The sequence below is a fragment of the Dinoponera quadriceps genome, unplaced genomic scaffold (genome assembly GCF_001313825.1).
Source record: "Dinoponera quadriceps isolate SergipeBrazil2010 unplaced genomic scaffold, ASM131382v1 scaffold2379, whole genome shotgun sequence".
Lineage (NCBI taxonomy): Eukaryota > Metazoa > Arthropoda > Insecta > Hymenoptera > Formicidae > Dinoponera > Dinoponera quadriceps.
In genome coordinates this window covers 177602-204211 of record NW_014556633.1, presented here as the reverse complement: position 1 = coordinate 204211, position 26610 = coordinate 177602, and the positions used below count along the sequence as shown (strand labels likewise).

At 48.6% G+C, this 26610-nt stretch overlaps 1 protein-coding gene and 1 long non-coding RNA gene across 2 annotated transcripts in view; both read left to right on the top strand.

Annotated features, from left to right (window-relative positions):
- The window catches only part of LOC106747935 (neurogenic locus protein delta-like), a 35927-nt gene extending 22027 nt beyond the window's left edge, over positions 1-13900 (top strand). The window contains exons 5-6 of the mRNA XM_014625988.1: positions 5343-5403; positions 9467-13900. Coding sequence (XP_014481474.1) covers positions 5343-5403; positions 9467-11315 — 1910 coding nt within the window. The 3' untranslated portion in view covers positions 11316-13900. The remainder of the gene's footprint in view (positions 1-5342; positions 5404-9466) is intronic.
- Positions 13901-14342: 442 nt separating this feature from the next.
- On the top strand, positions 14343-18265 carry LOC106747936. The gene is made up of 3 exons (XR_001374704.1): positions 14343-14453; positions 17590-17667; positions 18183-18265. It is a non-coding gene; the product is annotated as an uncharacterized LOC106747936 (long non-coding RNA).
- Positions 18266-26610: the final 8345 nt, after the last annotated feature.

Genomic DNA, 26610 nt, shown 5'->3' with positions numbered 1-26610 from the left:
ATTACACGCACAGAATTGTTCATAATACACGCGACTGCACGCGCGCCGGTCTCTCTTCACGCGATCCCGAAGAATTTCCGAAAAATTATTCATTAGTATGATAATATTCGCAAAGTATGCCAATATCGATTACAATATAATAATAACATACTATTTACTAATTATATAATATGTACGATTACTAGTTTTCCGCGAATAAAATAAGCGTTAACGGAGCGATCGGCGATATTATCCAACGAGATTTCTCGGTTCGGCTTCGATCTCGCGTCTACTACCTGGCGCTGGCTGGCGCGGTTATTAACAGGCAGCAGCGTTGCTGCCTTCCACGATTCCTATCGACGTCGAATATGCACGCTACCTCGGTAAACGACGATACTCCCGCGAATCGCCGTTCCTCTCCTCTCGCGCGCGTTCACCTCCTCCGGGAGAGCCCGGCGTCTCGCCGGCGAAGGAGAGGCCCGTTGCAGCCGAAGCGTGCAGCAGCTTCCCACGCTTGGTTCGCGCGTGTGCGCGAATATCTCCCTCCCTCTCTCCTCACGACCCGACTGCAGCATCCCTCTCCTTTTCACTCTCGCGTACCTGCGAGAGCCGGCCGAGAACTAATCTGTGTGCACGTGTAATGATCCGAGACTGTGTGAGCGAAGGAGTCGACCAGGCGAAATCTGCCTTCGTGTGTGGCTCTCTCTCTCTCTCATTTCTTTCTCCTTCTTTCTCTCGACTCGATCGAGACTCTGCTGTGCGAGTCGAACAGGATGGTCGTGCCTGTTGGCGGAGTCACAGTTGCCGAAGCTTCTGGCCTCTCTTGGGTATGTACAGGTACGTGACACCTGGTGGTGCCCGACCGCGCGTTGTACCTGTACAAAAGGTGGTTTTCACTCGCGGGAGGAAGCGCTCCCTTAGTTCTTTAGGGAAGTCGAACCCACCAGATTGCCGAATTGTCTGGTGGGACAATAGCTTCGGTGTCATCCCATCCCGGGAAAGGAAGCGGCGTGAGTCGGACCCTGCGATATGGTGAAACGCGGGATTTGCGTTCGGGAAAATTTGCAATGGTTCTCAGCTGACTATTTCGTATTATTGATATAATAATATTGAGACGTGATAAAAAATTGATATTTAATTTTGCTCATTCGGTTTAACTGAAAATAATTTTTTTGCGTTTTTATGCGACCCGGCCGCAGTATCCACGTGGAATCGCGGATCGATAAGCAAATGTTGTTCCCGACCTTCGAGTTCGGCGATAAACGAAAGTCGCGCGAGCGTGATTCGATTACTTATCGGCGGAACTACCCGAACGTATTTCGGCGAGCTTTTCTCGCGCATGCCAATTTTGTGCGAATCCCGAATTCCAGGTTTTCTCCTCGGTTCTTTGGATCGAGGCGTGCGAGCGAGCGAGCGATCGAGCGATCGATCGATCGATCGCAGGCTCGCCGTGTGGGGCCCATTGGTTCCCCGGTCGTTGCACTCCTCTCGACTCGCGGCCGCCGATCGACAAAGTTCGCGCGTCGATTACTAATGGACTGCTCCGCTCTTCATTTCGTGGACATTCCCTGTCATTCGGCGAATCGGTCGCACACGGGCGGCGATGCGTGCCGCGGTTACATCGTGGCGATTTTCAGAGAGAAGGACGACGTGACAAAACATACCGATTTTTTTCTCATCCCACGCTCGTCGGTCGAGCAACTTTTTCACACCGTTTAAGCACGTGCCCATTTTCCGACTTTTCTCCACGTTTACAAAAGAGACGAGCCCCGGGCATTTTGGTATTCTCGAGCGACCCTGTTATATTCTGTAGTAGGATTATATAAAACTGAACGTTGTATTTCTAAAACGTATTTCCGGTATGGGTTTATAAAAATCCCCTGTAATTTTTATGTCTTCTGGCATGGGGGAGGGAATGAGATTGAATATAAAAATCTATAATTAAAAAAGAAATCATTTCTCGTTTCTCAGATTCATATTACTTTTTCAATGATATTGGCGGAAAGAAAAAAATTATTTCGAAACGCGCTTCCCAGAGCAACGCGTCGGTTGCGTTGCCGCAATATTCCATACGGTTATGCAGTCTAATGAGAAGTGGCAAAATCGCTGTCGCGCTCACTCGGGAAGCAGTCGGCCGCAAAACGTCGGGAAATACGACGATTTAAATCACGAGCGGCGGACTCTCCTTCGGAACGAGTCTCGCGAGAACAAAAGGACTTTCACTCCTTCGGAATCTGTTAAAACAGAAACACCCGCCAGATATATCTCGCGTTCTACTTCGCCGCTTCCGCGTTACATCCTCCAAAATTTCGGTATGTTGTTCTATTTTTTTTTGCATCACACTGTTGTTATTTTTCTTTTTACTCGTGTCAACAAATTTTCGACAAACCTTTCCGAAATGAAACATTGAATAAAATCATCGCGATGCTGTATTTTCTATTGCGACCTGCGTAAGAAGACTCGTTCTCCTCCGAACGCGTCAAAGATTTCTTTCACACGCTCGAAAGAGACCTGTCGTTTCGTCTTCACCTTCTCGTCTAGATTTCCGCCTCGAAGAGACCCATCATCGGAGCATCAGCCTCGCGACTGAATCATGCTCGGTCGACTGGCGCACTCTCCCTCTCGTTGCGCAGTCGCTTCGATCGCGCGACGAGGGTTAACTCTCTCCCTCGTTAACCCCGTCGCGAAAGGGTTGGCCAGGTCGGTGGGGGTTAAGAATAGGCTGCAGGCCTCTCTTTCGGGGGTGCCCGGGGACGATGTTATGTAGGGGTTGAGAGAAAGAGGGAGGAAGGGGGAGAGAGACAGAGCAGCTGCAACGGCACGGCCCGAAAGAGAGAAGGAGGCCCGTGCGAGTCGGGCCCTGACAGCTGCACCGAGCGAGAGGTCGGTGCTTTAACCAACAGCTGCGCCGGACTCGCGCGCTCGTTCACAGTCCACTTCCATCCCCCTCGTTCTCTCTTTCTTTCGCTGTCTCTCTCTATTATTCCTCTACATTGACGACCACGTATTTCCAACGCTCGTCCTTCCCCCTGTCTTACGTCTCGGTCGAGTTTACAGGCAGGTCACGTCGGTCTGTTTTGGAAACGTTCAGTCGAAGATTCGCCCGAGTTACACAAGCGCGTGTCATTTGGCGAAAAAGAGAGACAAAACTGTGAAAAGTTGCGCCTTTAGGGGATTATGGTGATTTTTATGAATGAACACAGACTGGCGAACAGTTACGGTGGTAGCCGTTCACCGGAAATCCGAAATGTATTATTAATGCGAGTCCGCAGTGTGAAGGAAACTCTCGTTCCTACGAGGTTTTAAATGAGCGGTCGTGTGTTGTCGTAAACTCGAAAGATCGTCCCCTGGTGAGAGAATGACCGTGTCTTACTGGCTGTGCTGTTTGGCCGACCGTATTCCGACCAGAATTGACGCTAATTTGTCTCTTTTACGTGGTACGCGTCACAATGCGGCAGGTACACCACACTACCAGAATTACACACACACACCCTTCCGAAGAGGGTGGTCGGTGCCCCGCTTTACCGGTGCGCTCGCCCGCTCGCGACCGTTTCGACGAAGGGAAATCGGTTGGCCGGGGATAGAAAATCAATAAGTACGTTGCGGAACCGGGGGAATTCGGGGTGCAACACACACCGGCTGGCTGTTTCTCTCTCCCTATCTCTCTGGTAGGGGTTGGGCATTTAAAGGGAACCGTAGAAGTCAGTAGGTTGGTCAAGGAATATCACTTGCAATCATTTTATGAAGTTCACCTGGCCCGCATACAATTTCAACGCGGCTGTCGATTGTGTGACTCGTTGTTAATTTTTTTTACGACTGCTTCCAAAAATTGCTTTGTAATTTGCACTCGCATTGATATGAATTTCGGGGTTTATAGGTGGGCGGATGGAAAACAAAATCGTTTCTCGATATTGCAGAGGTTTTTATATAATAACGAACGTATTTGAATCGAATTTAATAATCAGCTCTCGACTGAATATTAATCACTGGCTCGAGCCGGTGACGTGAAAATGGAAACTGGGTAGTTAATATCGATTAATTAAAATGCATATTATAATCTCAATTACGAGATAATGTATAATCATCGGAGTGAAATTGGATTATTGTTATTATTCGTTATTGCAAGGCCGGCCTGATAATTAGTTTCCATCGTTTACAGCGTATTATGAAATGCAATTCGTTCCAAGAATTAGAGATAATATTCATTATCCCGAACCGTGTCGAGTTAATATCCCTGATATTCCAACGGATTTTCGAGGAACGGATAAAATTCTGGAGGGAGAATCTTCGACGTCTTCTTCTCGGACCGCTCCGGCGAGAAAGGAGGGTGAGAGGGAACGGACACCCGTCGGATTTATAGCCCACCTCGCGAGGATTTATCTCGAAAAATCGCACAGTCGCGGATCGGCCGTAAATAATCCTCCGGGGGCAAGATTTGTCGCGGCTTACGAGATTTGTTTAGTCACTCGTTCCACCCCTCCGCTCCTCCCGCCTCGCCATTTAGGACCTTTCTTCCCCGGCAACGGTACAAAGAAAAGATAGCGAGAGGGTCTTGTGGAATCTTTGCGATTCGGTCGTTCGTCGGCGATACACGGCGGAGCTGAAGAAGAGAGCGTATCTCGCTCTTCGCTCTATAAATACCATACTCCTTAGCGCGAAGTCGGGCCGTTGCGCTCGGTGCCAAGGTCACGCGGCCCTCGCTGGCCCTCACCGGCCGGCCCTGCCTTGCTGCTTGGGCCGCCGCGCGGAAACCCTTCATTCATCGCCGGCTTTTCGCGTTCTCCCGTGTCGGAAACGCGACCTCGGACGAGGAAAGAATCCGAACGGACACGTGGTGCGATAGATCGCCGCAAGGGCAATGAAATTGTGTCGGCGATGTGTGTCCAGTCCGCAAATATCCGCGAGGGGAGCCCTCGGTTGGCCGGTAGCCATGAGCGGTTCACACCTACAGGATTCGCTCGACGTTACCGAGTCGCACGTGGTGCGCGTCCCTCTCGCATTTAAGTGACCCGACCGGGGAGGTCGTTATTATTACGCTTCTTCTCGAATTCGACTGCCACCTGTTAACACCCTTCCGTTTCCTGCATTAATTATTATTATCGAAGGAGATACTCACAAAATTGCATGAGGCGATCAATCTGCTTGTCCTGATACGAGCTTAGTCGCGAATTACGTCGATTATCTCTGATAAGTAACGAAGGATGAGAACAAAGTGTTGAAATATAAAGAGAGAGACGAACTACCGTACGCGCGCCGGTGTATGTATCGTACCGTATTGCGCCGCTCGTGCAGTCGTGAGGGACGCGATCGACCTCTCGCCGAGAGTTGCCTTAACCTCTTGGATTTTTTCTTACTCATTTCAGCCCGTTGCCTGCCCGGATGCGACGAACAGCACGGACACTGCCAGCAACCCAACGAATGCCAGTGAGTACACACACGTATATCCGTGTAATATATATACATACACTTATGCAAACGGTGCGCCTCACCTACACACGTGCGCCCGTCTCGCCCCGTACAACTGCCAACTAAATTCCTGAGCCTCAACCCGGTGCATCCACTTCTCTATATGCGCGGCGCGTGTAATAATTACGCGCATATCTATCGTAAATTATCGTTCGAGGAAAGCGCTCGGGCCGATAAGGCGCCTTTTTTCTTCTTCCTCCACGGCACTCTCCGTCGCGAAATGCCGAAACACACCGGTGATTTACCGGTACTCGTACCGGTTCGACGTTTACGCGCTTCCGACCGTACTGCTCGACGCGTAACGCGCCGCGAATTCTGCGTTCGGAGAAAGAATTTACGATAGAATGAAATTTTGTTGCGATAGCTGAAATATTCTTGCTTATACATGAGCATCTATCGTTGATTTAAGACGTTGATGCAATGTATTTACAAGCAGTATGTTGTTCGCTCTGTAGCGCCTTCATTCAAACAGCTAATACATTTAGCTGCGGTAGCGTACAGAAAAATACTGCATTCAAGTAAATATTGTTTCAAGTTCATTTTATAAGTTCATCGTGAGTATCAAAAATTGATTTAAAATGCATTCTGAATCCTAGTAAGTTTAATACTTCAATTAAAAATATTAAATTAAAACGAGCTTACTTTATTAATCGAATGTAACTTTTCTTTAATATTCTTGAAAAGAGAATATATGTTTCTTTTGAGTACATGATAACGAGCTTTCCTAGATTTTGCGATGAGCACATTTGAAGACTATTGTCAAGAAAATAACCATTACTTAAAAGAAGGAAAGTGAACGGGGGTAATCGATTTTCTCAACAATAGAATGATATTTTCGCGACTAATTCCGAGTGTTAATTAAATTTAATTAACGATTCTCGCGTTGCACATTATCATCGTACGCATATTTTCGCATACTCGCGCGAGCGGTCAGGAAGGACCAAGTGGAATTCGAAGCTTCTCCTTCCCGTTGTAACGAGAGGCAGTTCCTGAGGTGCCAATCGTTCCTGCCCTTTCCTTCTTCGACTCGCGATTCCCCCTCACCACCTACTCCTCCTCTCCCTCCTCCATCGTCTCTTTTTCCGCCACTTTTCCCCCCCTCGTTTCTCCTCTCTTCTCTGCGCCTCGTGTCGTTGAACTTTCCGACTTAATTCGTCGCTTCGCGAAAACTTCGGGATCCAATCGGGGAAGATTGTTCGGTGTAACTTCGGTTCAATTTGAAATCGCGTTCCGTAAATCTCGAGAGGGAGATTCTTCTACGACGAATTTCAGAGCTGGCTCCATCATCCGGAGAAATTTCTTCGGGAAAAACACCGAAGAGTTAATAATCTTTCCGCGCAGTTCAACGTAATAAGACGCGAGCGTGCGTTCTTTTCAGCACGAAGTGCATCTAGGATTCACCCGTCATATCTTGGCCTCCTTTGCGAATGCGTCAGAATGTCACGCATTTCGAGACATCGTGTCGCGCCGGCACGTCGGACTCGAATCTCGGCCTATGGTCGGCGTTAACCCGAGGGTTTGGAGTTAACTCGATCATCTAATTACTTTACGACCGGGGTTAATTGTCCCGTTAGCCGCAGCCATGAGTTCGCCTGTCGTGTCTATTCGTTTTCTCGTCCCCGCGCGGATCGTCGGTATCATTTGCCGACATTTTTACAAACCCTAAAATGAAGATAGATGGATGCTTTTGTTATCATGCCGGGACAAATGTGATAAGATGTGTAAACGTTTGCGTCCCAACTTTCTTCTGATTTACCAATCACTCAATATCAACCTCGATTTTTTGTCGTAACGATAATAATTCGGGCAAGTTTCATTTTCTTGTTCGCCACTTTTTCACTATTCTTACGTGTCAAATAATCGGCACGCAGAGATTATCCGGAATAATATATGTTGATATTCCCGTTCTTTCTCGTTGCACGAGCCGTTCCTGAGCGCCGTCCCCGTTGAAGTCGGTAACGCCGCGAGGTTCAAAGTTGCACGATCGTGAAAGGAGGAACGGTACGGATTTTCCCGCACTGCGAAATGCGCTGCCTCGCCGTGAGTTCTCCGGCATGAATATCGAGAGTTTCTCGCGGCGGCGAACGCACTAAGCGTGCCACCACCGTGAACGCATAATGCTCGATTCGAGATAACAATTCGCGAGTCAATTCTTCACTTTCACGGCGACGTATCCATGACAAATAAATACGTATCTCTCTACATTCTTACGTTTGCGTAGAAAATTTGCGACTGACGGATTTCTGCACAAAAATACCCCACGATATGCGTATATAGCGTGATTTTATTAATATTATTATTTCATAGGTCGATTGTATAACATATATAACCATTGTATCATACATTGCTCCATCATATCTCATCGTTATCATACGACAGTGCATCGCGTTATCATGCGATACGATTCTCGTAGTCAAATAATAAAATTTGATAATCTCACGAGTGTAACGGAATTTGATCGGCGTTAACCTTGTGTAACGCGACAATAGCCGGAGACGCGGTGCTTTACACCGCCTCGCGATCGTAGATAATTACGTAGATTGCGGGGATAGAATTACGATAGCTCGTTTTCAGTCGTATGGCGTGTATTCGCGTATATACTCGGAAAGGACGATAACGATCGTTTCGAAGCGACAGGCGGCCGGCCGACCGGACGGACGAACTCGTGGGATATATCGGAGCCGCTCGTGATACGTGGAAGAATCACGGGCCTTTGGGCACCCCATTGAAATTTCGGTGCGGCCGTGTGCGTGCGCGCGGTGCGTGTGGTGCCTGAATACCGATGACGTTGCATCGCGGATACGGGGGTTAATAACGTTACATTCAATGTCGTACGAATCGAAATTCGTCGGAATCCACGAGAGTTTCAGCGACGTAAATCGGCAGGAGATTCGCGTGAACGAAAATTCTGCATTCGAAAGCAGCGCACCTGATATCGTTTCGGCACGTCGTTTAAATAACGCGCGTGCTTAAAGGTCAAAGAACGCACCGATATCGAAGACGAGTGTGTGTGTGTATGTGAGAGAGAGAGAGAGAGAGAGAGAGAGAGATCAATTCTCTCCTCCAGCGAGAAAGACATTTAGCCGAGCCCGCGCATATCGCGCGCGTGATTTCCATAACGGCCGACCGGAGCCAGTCCACCTCCTCCTCCTTCTACCTCGCCGGTGCATGACCTATCCCCCGGCGGTAATTATGGCACAGTCGCGATTCTGTTCCGCGGCCTAGCCACAAAGTAGAATGCGGGATCACGTGGACCGCTCTTCGGCTACACGTCGTTACCTGAAAACCCACCTCGTCTCTCCCAGCAACGAATAATCCGGCGGCACACTTCGCTTTCAACCCCCTTCGCCCAGTTTCTCATTTGTCCCCCGCTTAATGGTACAGTCATGCAGTTTCGCCCTCTCTCCGCGTTCTTCCCGAATTCGTCTATCTCTGTTAGACGAGAGAGGACGTATACGCGCGCGCGCGCAGTGGTGGTGGTGGGCACCGCGAGGCGCGCGCACACAGAGAAGCGTAACCTTTCCTTGACCCGCATACTGAACGGCTGTGCCGAGACTCGAACCGTGGGAACACACTACTCGACGACTCATCCCCCACCCAGAATTCTACCTCCTTCTACGTCGGTCCCGCGCGCCTCTCTCTCTCTCTTCTCCGGGCCCCCACTTCTCTCTCTCTCTCTCGGTCGCTGGCTCTTCAGGCTCACACCACCTTCCCCCCTTCTCTCTTTCTCTCAGCGCGCGGCGTGTATTCGTATACCGCACACGTGCTCGTCGCGCGCGTGTATGTAGCATCCTCTTTTCATTCCATCTTATCCTTTCTTTCTCTCTCTTCTTCGTAACCCCCGCATGTAATGGCCGACCGTATCCTCCTCTGGCATGCCACCCTCATCTCTCTTCGCCGGCTTTATTCGAGATATTCGCTTCCCTCCTTCTTCGGTGAAACTCGAGGGGGGAGCATGGGAAGAGCCGAACTTCGCGATTTAATAAGTTCAACGGATGAGAAGGAAACTTGGCTGTTGCAGATGTCACAGCGGCTGGAAGGGCACACTGTGCAATCAGTGCGTGAGGTACCCGGGCTGCCTCCACGGTAGCTGCCAAAAGCCCTGGGAGTGCGAGTGCGACGAGGGTTGGGGCGGGCTGTTCTGCAACCAGGACCTCAACTATTGCACGAATCACAAGCCCTGCGTAAACGGCGGCACCTGCTTCAACACCGGCCAGGGCTCGTACACCTGCTCGTGCCCGTCAGGTTTTACCGGCACCGACTGCCAGACGCCGCTCTTCGACTGTCACTCGAAGCCGTGCATGAACGGCGGTACCTGCAGCATGGAATCGTCCGGTAGCTACGCGAACATCTCGTCGTCGCACGCTGCCGGAAGCATCGGCTACCGTTGCACCTGTCCGCCCGGTTGGCGAGGCAGACACTGCGAGATCACGACGAGATCTTGCCGGGATTCGCCCTGCCATCACGGCGCCACCTGCGAGGAGGACTCGGTGCGCGGCTACGCGTGCCGATGCGCGGCCGGTTACACCGGCAACGACTGCGAGTCGCAGCTCGACGAGTGCGCGCCGAACCCGTGCGCGAACGGCGGCACCTGTACGGACTACGTGAACGGTTTCCGGTGTGGCTGCCCGCTCGGTTTCGCCGGCGAGCGCTGCGAGATCAACGTGGACGACTGCCAGGGCGACCCGTGCCTGAACGGCGGCACCTGCGTGGACCTGGTGAACAGCTTCCGCTGCCAGTGCGTGCCGGGATACGTCGGCCGCCTCTGCCAGGACAAGGTGGACTACTGCCTGGCGAAACCGTGCGCGAACGGCGGCAGGTGCATCTCGGGGACCAACGATTACCGGTGCGTCTGCAAGCCCGGCTTCACCGGCAAGGACTGCAGCGTCGACGTGGACGAGTGCCAGAGCGCGCCCTGCCGGAACGGCGGCGCCTGTCGGAACCGCGTCAACGGTTTCCTCTGCGACTGCCCGGAGGGCTGGTACGGCGACACGTGCGGCGAGGAGGCAGCGGGCGTCCTGCCGTCCACCGGCGGAGCGCCGCCCGCGGTGCCGCCGTCGGGCGCCAGCTACTGGTCCGGCAATCTGTCGAAGCACGTCGCCTCGGCGGAGGCGAGGAACGCCGGCCTCACCACCGAGCACATCGTGATGATCGCGACCATCTCCACCGCGGTGCCGGTCTTCGTGCTGGTCGCCATCGTCGCGGTGATGTGCATGAAGAGACGGCGGAAGCGGGAGCAAGCGAGGGCCGACGAGGAGGCGAGGCTGCAGAACGAGAGGAACGCGGTGCACAGCAGCATGAGCAAGCGCAGCGCCAGCACGATCGGCGCTGGCGGCCTCCTCGGCTCCGCCGCCGCCGCCGGCAGCGGCAGCGTCTGCGCCTTGGGTGCCGGCGACGCGCACATGATCAAGAACACCTGGACGGCGAACAAGAGCGTGAACAACGTGGCGTCGCGGCAGGACGACCTCGACTCGTCCTTTCAGACCGACGTGACGCTCGACAGCGCGTGCTCGGGTTACAAGCCGGAACCGGTGCTGCAGGACGGCAGAACGACGAGGACGACGAAGCAGTTGAACACGGAAGCAGCCGCCCACAGAGCGTCCGCTCACCTCTTCCAGAAGGAGAAGGACTGCCTCGACGGTGCCAAGAGGTCGTCCATGTTCGCCACCGGCAACGCGCCGGACGTCTGTTGCGTCGCGGAGGCCGCGTTGCTGAAGAGGCCGACGACGATATCGGAGGCTGGCGGCGGTAGTGGTGGTCCACCGGGAAGCGGCGGTGTCACGGACAACAACAGTTGCGGTGTGTACGTGATAGACGATCATTACAGGCATGACGCCGCGCTGGCGGCGACGCTCGCGACGGAAGTGTAGTAGCAGCCGGACTTTGTAGTAGACTCCGTTAGAAATTCTCGAGAGAAAGACGGTTCGTTTCCACACGGATCGACGGACTCTCGGTTTCCTCTTCGATTTCTTCGTTTTCTTCTTCTCGTTTTTCAAACCGCGAGAGAGAGAGAGAGAGAGAGAGAGAGAGAGTTTAGGTGGACGAGACGAAAGGACCGGAAGAAGAAACAACGCGATGCTGTGGGGGTCGGCCGGCGAACGTCGCCGACCCGTCTTTAGGTATTAAATATTGTATCGTGCTCGCGAAACTCTGTACAGAACTAATTTATTATTATTGTTATTTACTTATTCTATTAGGATTGCCCGCTATTAATTAATATTATTAATATTATTATATACCGTATAGCAGCATTATCATTGTTCCCGGTATTAGTTCTTTTTCGAATTTGCGTGACCCGAGCCTCGCTCGCGAGAGCTCTTACGTGTATATGTTGTGTGAGAGAAAGAGTGTGTGTAGTCGCGAGCGAGAAAGTTCAACGACGGATCAGCATCCTCGGACGACGTCGCCTTTCCGCGGGAATTAAGTGTTCTTTTTTTTCTTTTCAATGAGAGATGCATTCCCCCTTTCTTCGGACGAGAAGTAACGTCGCGCGGAGAACTTTTTCCGGTAAGTAGCGACTCGACGGGAAGGGAGAAGGGTGCTCGCTCGGCTCTTCGGGATTCTCCGCTTCGTCGACGGCTGCCCCGATGAGTCGAGTGACTCTTTCGCCGATTGAAAGGGCGGAACACAGTGTGCGGCGCTTCACGGAGTTTCGCCCTTTCAATCCGAAGACGCGCGTCAATTTCGTCATTTCTCTCGACGAAGGCGGGCATGGGGTAAAATTAGCGCGTAAGACCTAAACTGACGGATAGATAAGTAGGCTTTTGTAGGAGGATAAAAACAAAACGAAAAAAAAAGAAAGAAAGAAAATACCAAAAATACGAATGTGTGGAAGGTCCGTGTGAATTTTCCGACGACGCGTGTGTGTCGTTCGACGAAACTGCTCGCGCTAACGCACGGTTGAAGGGACGAGTAGATGTGTGTATAAATTATACAGATATTATATATATATATATGAAGAAATATATATATGTATGTAAATGAAGACTCAGTGAGAGACCCGTCGTCGTCGGCGGGCGGCGTTCCGAAGTGACTCGGTGCCGAAATTAGCGAGAGGGCGAGAATCGTCGTCGCGCGGGCGAACGTCGGACCTAACGCGGCCGATTTCTCCCATCCATGGCGAGTTCGATTCTGATAGCGGCAAGTAAGATTGATTCTTTTCTGACGCGAATTTCCAGATAGCACTCGGAGAATCAGGACTTGAAGTCCTAAGAGATGTCCTCCGGATAACTCGAGAATTTCTCTCGCAGAGGAAGATTTCTCGAACATCTCTTTCCTAGAATCCGACTGCATTTCCCGGAAACTGAGGAAGAATCGATCTTCCACGTTCGCTCGTACGCGGAAAGAGAAGTCGATTCTCTCTCTCTCGCGCGCGATCCGTTCGACGAGGAACGCCAGCGAGACCATTCGTCTTCTTCGACGGCACGCGCTCGCTGACTTCTACCGCGTGATAGATACGTGACAGTTATTGCGTGCTGTTGTCGCGATGTCGATGGTTAATTAATTAATTATTTATTCATATGGCTGCTGATTACGAACGCGACGGTTTTACACGGCGTAACAAACAAAAAAAAAAGGAGAGAAAAGAAAAAAAGAAGAGAAGTGGCGGTAGCCCGCCAATGATTACGATGCTAATGATATAATGATGATGTGACGTACGGAAGAGAGAAGTGCGAGTGTGCGAGTGAGAGAGAAAGAGAGAGAGAGAGCGTGAATGAGCGAATTGTAGCGAACAAAGATTCGATGATGTTCCTGTTACGAATAATGATAATTAAATAAACGAAAATGCAAGTATTCGACTAAGTCAGGCTTACGTTCGGGGTGTCTCGCGCGAGCGCATGGCGTTTTCGCGGCGGTGATCGCGGATCGATCGATCGTTGGTCCTCTCCGCCCGTACCTCCCGTCGCGCGCAACATAGCCCGATTAACGAGAAGCGCGTACGCGTATAGATGCGAGACGATTATATTGTACGAATTACAACGTGTAATAAAACTGTTGTCATTTTTTGTACTTACACTTCCATGGACGATTTGATACGTCGCTAATCGTTGAACGGTGTCCATTCCTGCTCGCCATCCGGTTCTTCCCCCCTCCCCCCCTCCACTTTCTTCTCAATATCGCGCGTTCGTCCGAATCCTCGTCTCTTTCCCTACCAGCACGACGCGCAACCGCGAAAATATCGCCACCCCCGCAGATATAGTGGCCTTTTGTTCGCGACGAGGCATTGATACGCGAAGATTGTAAAGACTTCCTCCCGCATTATCCCATTTTTGTATAAAACAAAAATAGAAGATAACACAACGTATACATACACAACACATACACACGCGACAAATCTGTATATTTGTAGTAGAAGTATACAATTACGATTATTATTATTAATTATTAATATTATTATTATTATGAAACATGTAAATAGATGAATTGTCGATATAACGATGTCCCGCAAACGACAGTGAACGATTAATAATGATATATTAAAAAAAAAGAACTCTGTTTACGTCTTTCTCCTTCCTTCTTCTTCAAACTCGGTATCAGACGAGTGTTTCGAGTATCCAGCTATCTAATAAGAATTTAATCCCGCAAAGAGCACGCGGGAGGTGTCCCACCTCCTCCTCGCTTAATGATGTTCTCCGCGAAGATTGCTCTCTGCCGAATGAAATGGGTCTCTCTTCTCACAGCTCTCGTCGCTCGCGAATACCGCGACGATATACTTTCTTTCCGGGGAAGTGCTTAATTCTGGGACACCTAATATTACTCACCCACCGAGCGCGCTTTCGAGGCCAGACCGAGCATCACGTTCGTCGCTATTTCCGTACTGTCGTCGTCTTCGTCGGCTAGCCGCGCTTAAGGAGGCAGGACACGAATGCACCGCGACGACAAAGGCCGGTGCAGCCGTTCGCTCGCTGCTGTGGGAAGATCGGCGAGAGAAAGGACCCGGTCAGACGACGGTGGCGCACGCGTCGAGGAGGAAGTCGCGGAACGACGGGAGATAGCGACGATAAGACGTACGTAGCCTTACGTAATTCCGACGACGTCGCGTCGTCAAGACTGCGACAGGTAGAGAAAATTTACTACAGAGTCCTTTCGTAAGGACGATTTCTCGAGGACCGTTAACCAGGGTTGCCGTAGACCTGGGAAAACCGTCGGGAAAATTAAATTGTCAGGGTATAAGATATAAAAGATCGCTTCAACTTTGCTCGTACAATTTCCCTCAATTATTCTTTTTTTCCATTTAATTTCCATTGGCCTAAATTTACACTTAGGATTGTACGTTACTAAACTTTTTTCTCTAATAATATAAGCTACTTCTCCTGCAATCTCTAAAAGTTTAATATTAGATATTGCTCGTGGAAAATTCTCCATCTGATTGGCTGTCGATAACAGTGAGTTCAGAATGAAAAAGCATCGATTCGGTACACCGTATATATCAGCAGAAACCGGAGAGTTTCGTGAGCAAAGCCGTGGAGGTGCCGAAGCCCATCATCGGTCGAGCTACCCACGACTCATCGTGTCGCGTTATATACGCGATGGTTATTACCTGCAGCGTTGCTGCTGCCGCAGACCCATTACGATTGCCGTGGCATTCTTCGTGTTTGTCCTTCCTCTCTACCTCTCCCGCCTACACCTTCCTACACACCCTCATCTTGTCCCTCGGCGACGACGCGTTCAGTCCTCTTGACTTTGCTCGTTTAGAAGCATCCCCTCCCGCCGCTATTTATCGTCCTGGCAGCAGAGGCGACTTGGCTGCCGATTCACTTCGCGAAATTCGAGCGCGATTTATGAGCGAACGAGCGAGCGATCGACTCGAGCACACTGCGTCTCTCCTTCCACGTGGCATTAGCGTCCATTTGCGCGGTGTCGTTTTATTTACTCTGTTAATCGAGAACGTTGCATTAGTCCGAGATAATAGATAAATCGGAGCGACGTCTCTAGTTCATCGCGGAGGAACGTTCGTTAGCGACGATAACAATGTCAGTCCCGGCGTTTCCGATAATTAGGCGCACCGAGATGTGAAAGATTGATCGGAAGTGACATTAATGAAATTCCATCACTTCTATTTCTGAGAATGTCCAGGAGCAAAGAGAAGAAAATAGGCAGAGAGGAAAGAAAAGTCGGCATAGATCGCGTTGCTTCGATCTGGCAAAGCAACGACGCGAGAGCGTCAATCGGCGAAAACTGTCGCCATCGATCGGCCACCCTTCGCGCGATCTCGCCGCGCTTCAGCGGCCACGAGAACCCACGCGATCGTTACCGCATCGACACCCGTCCACAAAATTCGGTGCCGCCGGACGTCGATCGGAAGCAACGGTCTGAAAAATTGCTCCGTGTCGTACACGTAGAAGCTGTCGTCGACGAGCGAAGTAATCTTTCGACTCGAGGTATTCCGCGTGAATCGAGAAAGACCGTGCTGGTGTTTACTGAGAATTTGTTCAATTTGTGGGGAGTGATTTTCGGACAATTTCCCTCTCTCTTTCGCGATCAATTTCCCTCTCTCTTTCTCTCTTACTCTCCAAATTCCTTCGAGTGAAATTCCACTCTATAAACTTTTAAATAAGATCTTTCATGATTGTTGCTTCCATATAAATCAATATTATTTCTTTCCAAGTATTACGTTCTTAAAAGATATTGTAGAAGAATTTCATCTGCTTGATAAATAGTAAATTTATGGGAGATCGCCTTCGATGCGCCAGTGAGCGAGCCTCGTTAATTAATAGACTAAAAAGTTAAAAAATAATTCTCCGTAGGAGTACATTGAAATTCCAAGGATTATTTCCGTCCTGCTTGTGCACTGACTCGATTACGACGCGGGAGAGAGAAAGATACTTATTATTTGTCACAAGCGGAAGTTACGGCAACTTTAGATCGCATCGATGTATTTAGGTGAAGATGCGCGAGGAGGACGGTCTTAGTGCTCGTAAACTCGGCACGGCACCAAAGCGGAGGGCAAGTGAAAGTCCTTCGAGAGACACAGAGAGCCGAGAGAGACGGCCTCTTACTTTTTCGCACTTGTGGTGCACGTGTGCTGTTATACTCGTTTCCTCCTGGGACGAGACAGAGCTCCCATTAAAATATCGACCTTTCCGCCGAACACACACACCTGCGAAAAATGTCGGTTCTCACATTCGGTTTAATAACGATTGCCGAAAATTGCGCATCTAGAACATCGCTCCTGATTTAACTTTCGCCCCACAGAGACGCAAATAGTCGTATTAGCCGGCGATTTCCTCGGTTAATCGCGCGAGATCGGCGCCTCCGCGTGCGCAACAGTCCAGAGAGAAAGAGCGGCTGCAGTCGCGTTAAAGGGGCGCATCCCGATATTACCGGTCGGTTGTAGCGAGCTAAACGAGCGCGCGTAAAAAACGGGAGCAGCCTCCTCTCTTCGGTTCGGGAACGCTATGCGAAACCGTCCGCCCGTCGCGGTCGGTACCGGCGAAAAAATTAATTGGGCGGATGTAATCCGACGATTCCCACGATTCGACTACGCCCGGGCGCTCGGTGTGTGCAGGTGGCGGACGATGTACATACGAATCGACGATGATCCGGTCCATTATCGTCGGGGCGCGCGCGCAAATCGCCTCTCTCGTACACCTTTTCGAGCCGCTCGCCGATTGTGTCTCGTCCGTTTTTGATCGACAAACGGAAATCCGCGCCGCGCTGCCCCGCTGTCCCACGACACCGCCTCGCCAAATTGCATGTCCCCCCGCGAACATCCGGATGAGCCTCTCCACCGGACTGATTTGCGCTGTACGCAAATAGTACGACGAGTCGGCTGACTTGAAGCAAAGCGGGATGAATTAATTGCCGGCAAGCTAATCGAGGGAATGGTATATATTTACTTTATTCAACGCTAACGATTACATAGCGCCCTTCGACGTCCTGCGATGTTCGCACATACGTAGGGTCCTTGACCACATCGTTATTTTTCATTTTAATCAATTTATAACGCGTTATCAGAATTTTCGCATTACGATCGATGCATCATCAGCAGACGGTAGAAGCCAGGCAGTGGATTATAAGCACAGCAAGATTTATAAGGTGACTACTTATTACAAACTTTCGAAAGATTAAAATTGAATATCTGAGATTCTTTAGATCTATCCCATCGCTGTAATTAACTTGGGGAATTATTTCTCGTTTCAGGTTATCCAGCAGTTCCTGCGGACGTAGATGGGATATCCAGGGATCCGGTTCAGGGTGAGCTTCGGAGTCGCCTCGAAGGTAGACTATGCGATTCTGTTATTTCGATAATTCGCGATTTAATCTCACCGACACAGCAGATATTTTACATCAAAATCTAATAAATAGCGAAATATTATAATGTAGTGTAAAATATTATAATATAGAATTTAATATGCATGTTGTATAACTTAACAGATCGTATAACAGGGCTTTACGACTCGGCATATTGAAGGTCACGCGATTTTCAAACAACAACATAAATATATATATAGAAAAACGTGTAAATACGCGTACTGTTGTGACATATTCGAGGATACAATAACCTTCGACACATTGGGAGCCATCGTGTGTGCTACTTACGATTTTTCTAAATTAATTAGAACACGTGAAAGTGATTAATCATGATACTTCACGGGCTCATCGTTCTGAAATTAAAGGAGTAATTACCACATTTAATTAATATTAGATTTAAGGAAAAAATCACATCACAATCTCATCAAAAACCTCCTTATCCTCTATCGTCATAATCAGGGAAATTGTTTTCTGTTTGGCAGAAATTTGCGGCGGATTCGCACGACGGATTCGAGGGACTTTCAGAAGCCGGTCTTCTTGTTCCGGGAGAGGAGTACGTGCGGTGAGTGAGAAAATACTAACATATGCGCATTTCGATTTAATATTCACCCGTAGGACGAGTATTCGAGACGGACAAATCTCTCTCTCTCGAGAAGGTATCGCGAAAGTAACTCGCGCGATCCAATATTCAAATGTTACTCGACATATGAAAATTTTCCCGTTATCCGCCGCAAAGCGGGATAAGTCCACCCGTGCAACTTTGACGCGATGATGCACGAGGAGAACGAAAGAGAGAGATGCCTCTCTCGCTTTGCGCTTCTAATCGTTCTCTCGCAGTCATCATCCGTTACGGCGAGATCGCCGTAACAGTAATTCCTAGAAAATGATTATGGGCGAACGCGTAGGTGGCCGCGTGCGGAGGATTTTCCGAGGGTGAAGGCGCCTCTCTCGGCCGTTAACGTTCACTCGCGCGTCCGTTCGTTCCTGCGAGCGATCCTCCGCTGACATTTGGAACTCCGCGCACACCTTCACGCAAAGTATGCACAACTTCGACCCCCACCGCCTTCTATCCCCCTTTCTTGTGTGTCGTACGTTTAAACGATCGAGTCTTAACGGTCTACCACCGCCGCTGCCGGCTTTACCTACATTCTACGAGCGCTGCATGCACGCCGCAACGCGCGTTAATGGTGCATTCACGCTCCCTCCGAGCGCAACGTGATCATCCGCGACCCGCGGTGAATCCAGCTCTCGAGGTGCAGGCAGGTAGAGAGAGAATCCTGTTTCACGTTGAATTTATTTTCGAGTTACCGTCTATATTTTGATCTTTCCAATTAGAAACGAACGTGTAATATTCACGAATGGACATCGCACTGAGAAAGAAAACCAAAAAACTGGTTCACTTGGACGAACGTTTTTCTCCAAGCGCGATGTTGTACTGTAATGAATTACCAATTGATTTGGTCGGCAACTATATCAACATAATTCTGTTGGACGATTTTTTATTTTTCAACGTATGCTCTCGAATATAGTGCGCGTATCTTCGCGATCCATTATGGGAAATCTGGATTCACTCTACTTATCGATAGCGAACGGGCATCGCGGTCATTAATGACTTACGCTATACTCGGACGGAAAGCACCGCGAGGTCAGCGCGCCTTTTTACGACCGCGGCTAAGAACCGGACCCGCCGGCGCTTCGCTACCTTTTGACCCCGCTCGGTGCCAGATGCGAGGAAATGGTATTTCGCGAGACCGCGCTATTGATACCGGCGCGGAATCGTCGCGCGACGAATGCGTGATATAACCGGTTTGAAAGAAATTCAATTCTAATAATACAATATAATCCTTATTTTCATCATATCTTCGCTGTTTTAGCGTGAAAATAGCTTGTTGAAAGTATCATTAAAATTCATCTGAATTAAAAGTTCGAGGGAGAAGTTAAAAAGTAGGTGTTTATTAGTCTATATAGACGCAAACTATTCTTAAGAAGTAGATCATCGAGATTTCGACTCACATACATAAGTGTCTATTTATGTGAAGGAAATATCACATTGCATATATTTGCCAAGGAATATATCAAATCGACCATCTTACTTGGATCGGAAGTAAAGATTTCCATGCTTTCGTCATAGGTTCGAACGAAGTTGAAAATTCGAACACGGGGGTTCTCTCTGAAAGTGACGGATAGGATGCCTCTCGTTATTGCGCGTCCACCGACGCGTGCTTAATACTCGCGCCACGACTTCCACGGCGTATCACTTTGTTTTTACAGTTAGCCGAGATCGCGCTTTATATCTCGCGGATATTGTGCGACGCTAATCCCGCCGTTATCGAAATTACTTCCATAAATTAATACGATCTCCCGCGCGTACGTTGAGAATCGTGCGCTGTTGCGAGGTCGGGACCTCTCGCTTTTTCTGATGCGAGAAACCAGCCCCGACCCGAGACGGTGTACCTCGCTACCTTCTGACCTCTCCGCCGGGCGCGAGGAGGAAAGTCGATTTTCCTCCCCGCTTCGTACGTTTACACAGGCGGTTATTAAGTTTAGATTCCCGCGTATGCACGTTCGTGCCGCGAGAAGAGAATTTTTTCGAACAAGGAAGCGATCTCTCTCTCTCTCTCTCTCTCTGTATCACATATTACTTCGGCGAAAAATTCAGACGAGTTATTCGAGTGTGTAGTCATCGGAGATATCTTTATCTATATCTTTTCGGACGGCGAATGGTGGATATACACCGGCTGCGTAATCTCCTCGTAATCGAAAGCGACGCAAAGTATTAATAATAGTCGAACGGGGAGCGAATCTTTTTTACTCCTCGCAATATATAACAATAATCTATTTATGAACCCGACTCGCCTCTCATAAAAATAATCGAACGTACCGCGCTCACTCGTTCAAGATAAATATTTGCGCTGTAAGGTACATACGCGGGTACAGAGTTCAACACCTGTCGAAACGATTCCCGATATAACGGGAAACGAAGATCGAGGAGTTGATCGCAATTTTCCGTAGAGTGTAAAAACGCGAAAAAATTTCGATGGAATCGGGAGGTACAATCCTCTTCCCTCCCTGGTCGGAAACCACCGCGAGTTTGCCGAAAAATATTCCGTCGTTAATTAATTGGCGACGAAGTTTCTCTCCCGAGCGTCGTCGTGCGCGAGTCAGGAAGATACGTCTTGGCCGCGCGGTGCAGCCATACGGTACGTTCACCAATGACCGAGTGGCACGGATCCTCTCTCGCATCCTTTCCTCTCATCTCCGCGTCGTGTGTGTGTGCGCGCGATTCTCCGCCTGCAATGGGAGTCGAGAGAGCGCGTCTGCAGGTTCCGCGTGTACACCGTGAGGAATCTATCGCACGGCGTTTCCAAGCGGCTCTCCTTTCCTCTCGTCGGCGATACATTTATTAATAGTCGTTGCTTTGACGATGACGCCCGTATCGACGACGACCACGGCCTCCTCGTGACGCCAACGATCGACGCGCCGAGGCTGATGAATCAAGCGAATACCCGCGAGTATTCTCTTATTTTCGTCGCTTCGTTATTTTTCAACGTGTCAGATCGATCAGATACCCCGCGTAGAAATTTTCCCATATACAGCACAGATTAGAACACCCATTTTGAGCATCAAAGGATCACTTAATGTTAATTTCGACTCGAGTTCATCGTGTGATACGGTTCACATTAATAAAAACTCACTCATCGATCCGATATATCTCGCTATCCGTTTGTTTTGAGGGAAAAATCTTTTCCGTGATAGACTTTTCCTTCTCTCTCTCTCGTTCGGTTGCGTTTTCGTCGTGGCAATGCGAATACAACTGCGGAAATCAAACGGAATTCCACTTGCATTGCGTTACGCCGCATTCCCTTCGATCGGAGCCTCCTTGTACTTTCTAATTATGCTCTCGCTTCTTGCCCGCGCGAAGGCGCCTCGGTAACGAACGCAGTCGGTGATATTACGGCCCGTGATTTTTTTCGCAACAACTATTTTCTCCCATTTTTTTCAGCGCCGCTTCTGTGTTCCGCGCTCGTCCACTGGGTAATATCGAGGTGTTCCACGGTAATAATATTCCTTATTGCGATTTATTAATCCCACGAGACCGAGGAATCTCCGCTTTAGTTACACTGAAGTGCGTTATGTTGCGCGAATTTAATACCCCGAACGCTTTTTTCATGCTGCAAAGTTATTTCCATTTTCTCTACTTGAAGACTTAACGTAGAATTAAGTAGATTTAGGTCCGAACGCGCTTACAACGATGTTAGCGCGTCAACTTATTAATAGTTCTGAGTAAGTATTTCGCTGTAAAAACGCGTAATTATCGATTTTTCCCAACAGAGTATTGTTATGATCGCGTTTACAAAGGAAGCGATACTGAGAATGATTATATCTTTTAACTTGATAGCGCGTTCTGAATACGGGCCTTAATATAGGAACAAAATTTCGACGCGGATAAACTGAGAAAAAAGAGTGAATCGGATTGAAGTTCAGTAATGTTAATAATGAGGTAAGGAGCGTTCACGATAAAGTCTCATTCGATTGGAAGTAAATTCGCCATTCTTACTCCGCGCAATGGTAGAACGATAAAATTTACGCTCATTGGAATTGATGTTTATGAGTCCTCGGTTCTGCGCAGGAGGGTGGTCGTTGCGCCGGAACTGGTTGCGGAATCATCGACTGCGCGGTTCCGATTACAAACGATCGCCGCGTCGCGTTACGTAATAACGCGCGTTCGCCGATGATGACGATGATGATGATGTGGCGGATGAAGGTGAGGCGATATTACAGGATCGATTAAAGCCGTACAACGAAACATTACTCTTTCTCGGCTTTCAATTCATCTCGTAATTCAATGACTACGACACGATTGTTGTGCGTTTTATCTCCGTTATCATGAAACGATATTAAAAACATGAGAAAAGGTAAGATAACTCACTTGGATTTTCGCAGTAAAGTAAAAGTTAACCAAGTGAATTTTTAATTGATTAATTATTGAAGCTACATGAGAATTAAATAGCGCCATTCGTTATACTATATCTATAATAATAAGGTCACTCGTTCTCTCACGCTGTACGGCGAAGAGCCAAAAACAACACGTTACTTTTGCCGATGTTAATTCCGCTCGAGCACAAACGGCGGATTAGATGTGCCTGCAGGGACAATCTGCGCCGTAACTCTTCCCCACCTTCGACAGCGCCGTTATTATCCGCGATGGCACCGATCGATTCCTCACCGTCTTCGTCCTCTCTTCGCGAGTTCACGTCGTGACGGTGACTCGACGTTACTTCGCCGGTACTGTGTGCGCACTGTTTGTTTAATCTCGCGAAGCCCCCGTGGAATTTAACGGTAGATGCGCGTCCTTATAAAAAGGACCGCGTCGTTGTGCTCGCGAACGATTCTCGTGAGATCTTCCCGCTTCGATCGAAGTCAAACGAATAACTTTGTTATACGCGTGATTACGCAAGACGGGAGGAATCTCCTGCGTATCTACTCCGAGATGATCGTAAGTTTCGGAGAAAAATATTCACGGGATTGATCGTAATCCCACTTGCAAAACGCATCACGAGCCTCGGGGATTCGATCAGCCGCGAGATCATTCAGGGACAATCGATTTTTATCTTCGATCTCGCTGAACCGAGCTCGCTCGTTTTTCCTCTCACAGTGGAAATCGACGACACGTAAAGGCGCGTCCTTCGTCCGTGCGGCACAGAAGCAACGATATCGCGGGTGACGTCGTATCGCCTCTCTCTCTCTCTCTCTCTCTCGTTCTTCCTCGCTTCTTTTTTCCTCCTCTCTTCGCGTCAGCAATAAAAGGCCTTGCGCTCCTATTTATCCTACTCGTGTCCGCTGCAATTTTCTTTCTACCCGCGGCGGTTTTCTTCTTTATGCTCGCTCCTCCATTCTTTCGAAAATGCCGGGCGTATATATCCTCGCCTCGCATTTCTCTCCGCATTGCGGTTTTATCGTGCGAATTTCTGAAATCGCGACATTTCGGAAATAATAATTCCGCGCGTGCTATGCACGAGATATTTGTCTCTCTTCCATTTCGAGGAACGACCAGTTGTCACACGCATTTTTCTGTTTCGTTCAGAAGGATCGAGACTTTTGTTAAATTAATCGGCTCCTTGTTTTTTCCTCCTAAGAAGGATCATTTTTTAACACGAGTTGACGCGAGTAAGACGGATATCTCTTTGCGCACCTCGTTACACACGTCTCTTACAGACGCCTACGATGCAAAGAAACGTAAACAAAATTATCTGCTTTGTCACTTCACGCTGAATGGCAGATATTAATCGTCCGTAGAAAGTCGAGTGCAGAATGGAAAAGTGGCAATAACGATCATCGCCGGGCTCCTCGATCTTCGCGTTCCCACTCGATTCACAACGGCGCCCGAGTGGGCAGCATGGGAAAACGAACGCTTTATGTAACTTCTCATTGAAGCGGTCCTCCCCTCTCTCTCGTCAGGATTCTACGTTCATTAGTCAATCTTCGCGAGAAGAGATAACGACACTTCTCCTCTTGTCGACACTTTTGAATTTCGCCGATCGAAACGGACATATAATGAACACGTGATGTATTCCTCCTCCTGGAATATAAATGTTATTATCCTTTTCGCACGTGCGGTGAAATCGCGGCCGGAACACTGAAAAAAAAACTTAAATACTTATCTATGGGATATAATATTTCTCACCGAAATAAATCTCATTTTTAAATATATCTTATTTCTGTGGAACAAACAAATCTTATCTCTTTAAGCACTCCTTTCTCATTGTAGCGACGAGAGAAAACGTCGCGAACAAAGTGAATTCACGGAGGTCGTCGTATACGCTCGAAACAGAAGAACTTCACTTGACTTCGTGACCCGCGCTCGGATTTCCCATTAGACTAATGATTAGATCCTCGTGAATATGCCGATTAAGGCGAAATCGCGGGGTTAGAGCTGGCGTTATTATCTGTCTCTCTCGCGTCCGAGATTCACCTGTCTTCGGGAACATCTGTTCGGCCCCTTCTAACGTCGGTTCGCGATCTCGATCGGAACAAAAAGAAATCCCTCGCGCGCAAGAACGAAGTGAATCGGAGGCTCCGGGATTCACCCTGATATAATAATTGGCGGTGCGTGTATAATAGCAAGAGGGCGGGACGGAGCGAGACGGGGAGAGACCAGACGCCGAGAATTTAAACGCCGGAAGAAAAGGGAGCGCGTCGTGCTGGCTGGATTTAATCGATCGAATCCGCGTAATCTGCTCAAAAACGGCGGTCGTTGGTTCAGCGGATCCAGAAAATCAGGTCCGAGTAATGCGAGGGGAATTGCCGGATTATATTTAAGTTCATTTCGCGTGGTAATTATTCGTAAGAATACACGGAAGAAAAAGATTGATTGAATTGAACGTATTTTCGTATTGAAGGAAACAGGATTATAGTGTAGATAAAAATGCTAGTAAAGTAAATTATCTGTTTTCTAGCCTCTTGAATTAAGTAATACTTTTAAGAACATCTTGTAGTAAATACTTCGGTTCATTCATCGTGTATCACACATTAATTCAAGCAATCGTATACGACGCGATGAAACATCGTGCGATTAATCTCTCCACGACTTCAAATCGATTTTTTCCCGTTGCGCTTATATTAACGAGATTTCTTCATCTCGTCCGTGAGACATTTTTATCGAGCGCGAAAGAGAGCTCGTTTGCCCTCCCAAGCGGTCGTTCACCGATGCGTCTACCCTACATCCGAGAGATCTTCCCGACGATCGTGCGCAGGAAACGCAAGTTCGAAGGGGTTAAGGGGGCATATCGGCCGTAAGTTGTGCGTCGATACTGGCGCGGTAGCATTCCGATACGAAGAAGCTCGTCGTCCTGTGAAAGTTGTTCGTCTCCTCCTCCACATGCGCGTGTAACGAGGCCGCTTTATCCGCGCGCAAAACGATTTGGAAGCAGCGACACACCGCGCCTTAGGGGCTAGGCCAATCCACGTCACCTTCGTCTTTCCGGCTCGATTTTCGCGAAAGATTTCTCGGCTTAACGGCCGTTCGTTCGATCATCATCCTTATCGTCGTCAGCGATGTTTCCAGGAAGTTTTATTACAATAATATTAAATGATGTTACATTTTTCACGAGTACGTAAGCATTAATAGATACTTGTGTGGTATTCCGAAATTTTGCTCCTACATTAAGTTCTACATTGAATCTTCAAGTGGAGAAAACGGAAGTAATTACATAAGTGATAGTCGCAAGAGCCGTGTTAAAACACGAATAAACGGGAGATTACTGAACAACATTGCGAAAAGATTAAAGTGTAATCGTTTCATTGAAAACTCCCTGATAAGGTCATTCCCCTTAAATCGCCAATTAAATGGAGAAAGGTGCGGGAGAGACACGTTGTATATTTGCTTCTTCTTGAGAACGCGGGGTATGTCGCGTTCTTCTCGAGAGATGTGTTCCGCTGGAAACGTGTATCCCTTATGTAAACCGTGAGTCATTGAGTAGTCGGATCTCAGCACGAAGTCCGTTGAGCCTCGTGTGGCTCGAGTAATATCCTTCTCGCGTGCATACGAATATGCAACGCTGGTGCATCTCATCGTTCCGTCTGTGCCGAAGTAGCTCTCGGGTCCCGCAATCTGGCGCGATCCTTAATGCTAAAACCATGAAAAGAAAGAATATCGACGATATTACAAAATTTCAAGGGACTTTACTCGCTCACTTTCGAAATTTGTTCGAGTAAAATCGAATGATTGTTCATCTCATCTACACAAACAAAATTTGTTCAAAACAGTCCTTTGAAATTTTTGTATTATTTTGACGAGGTGAATATGTTAATTTAACATATATTTGTATACTTTTTAACATGTGTTAAAGTAACGTGAAAATTTCAATGGACTGTATTTAGCACAAACATTAACATGTGGAATGAATTTTC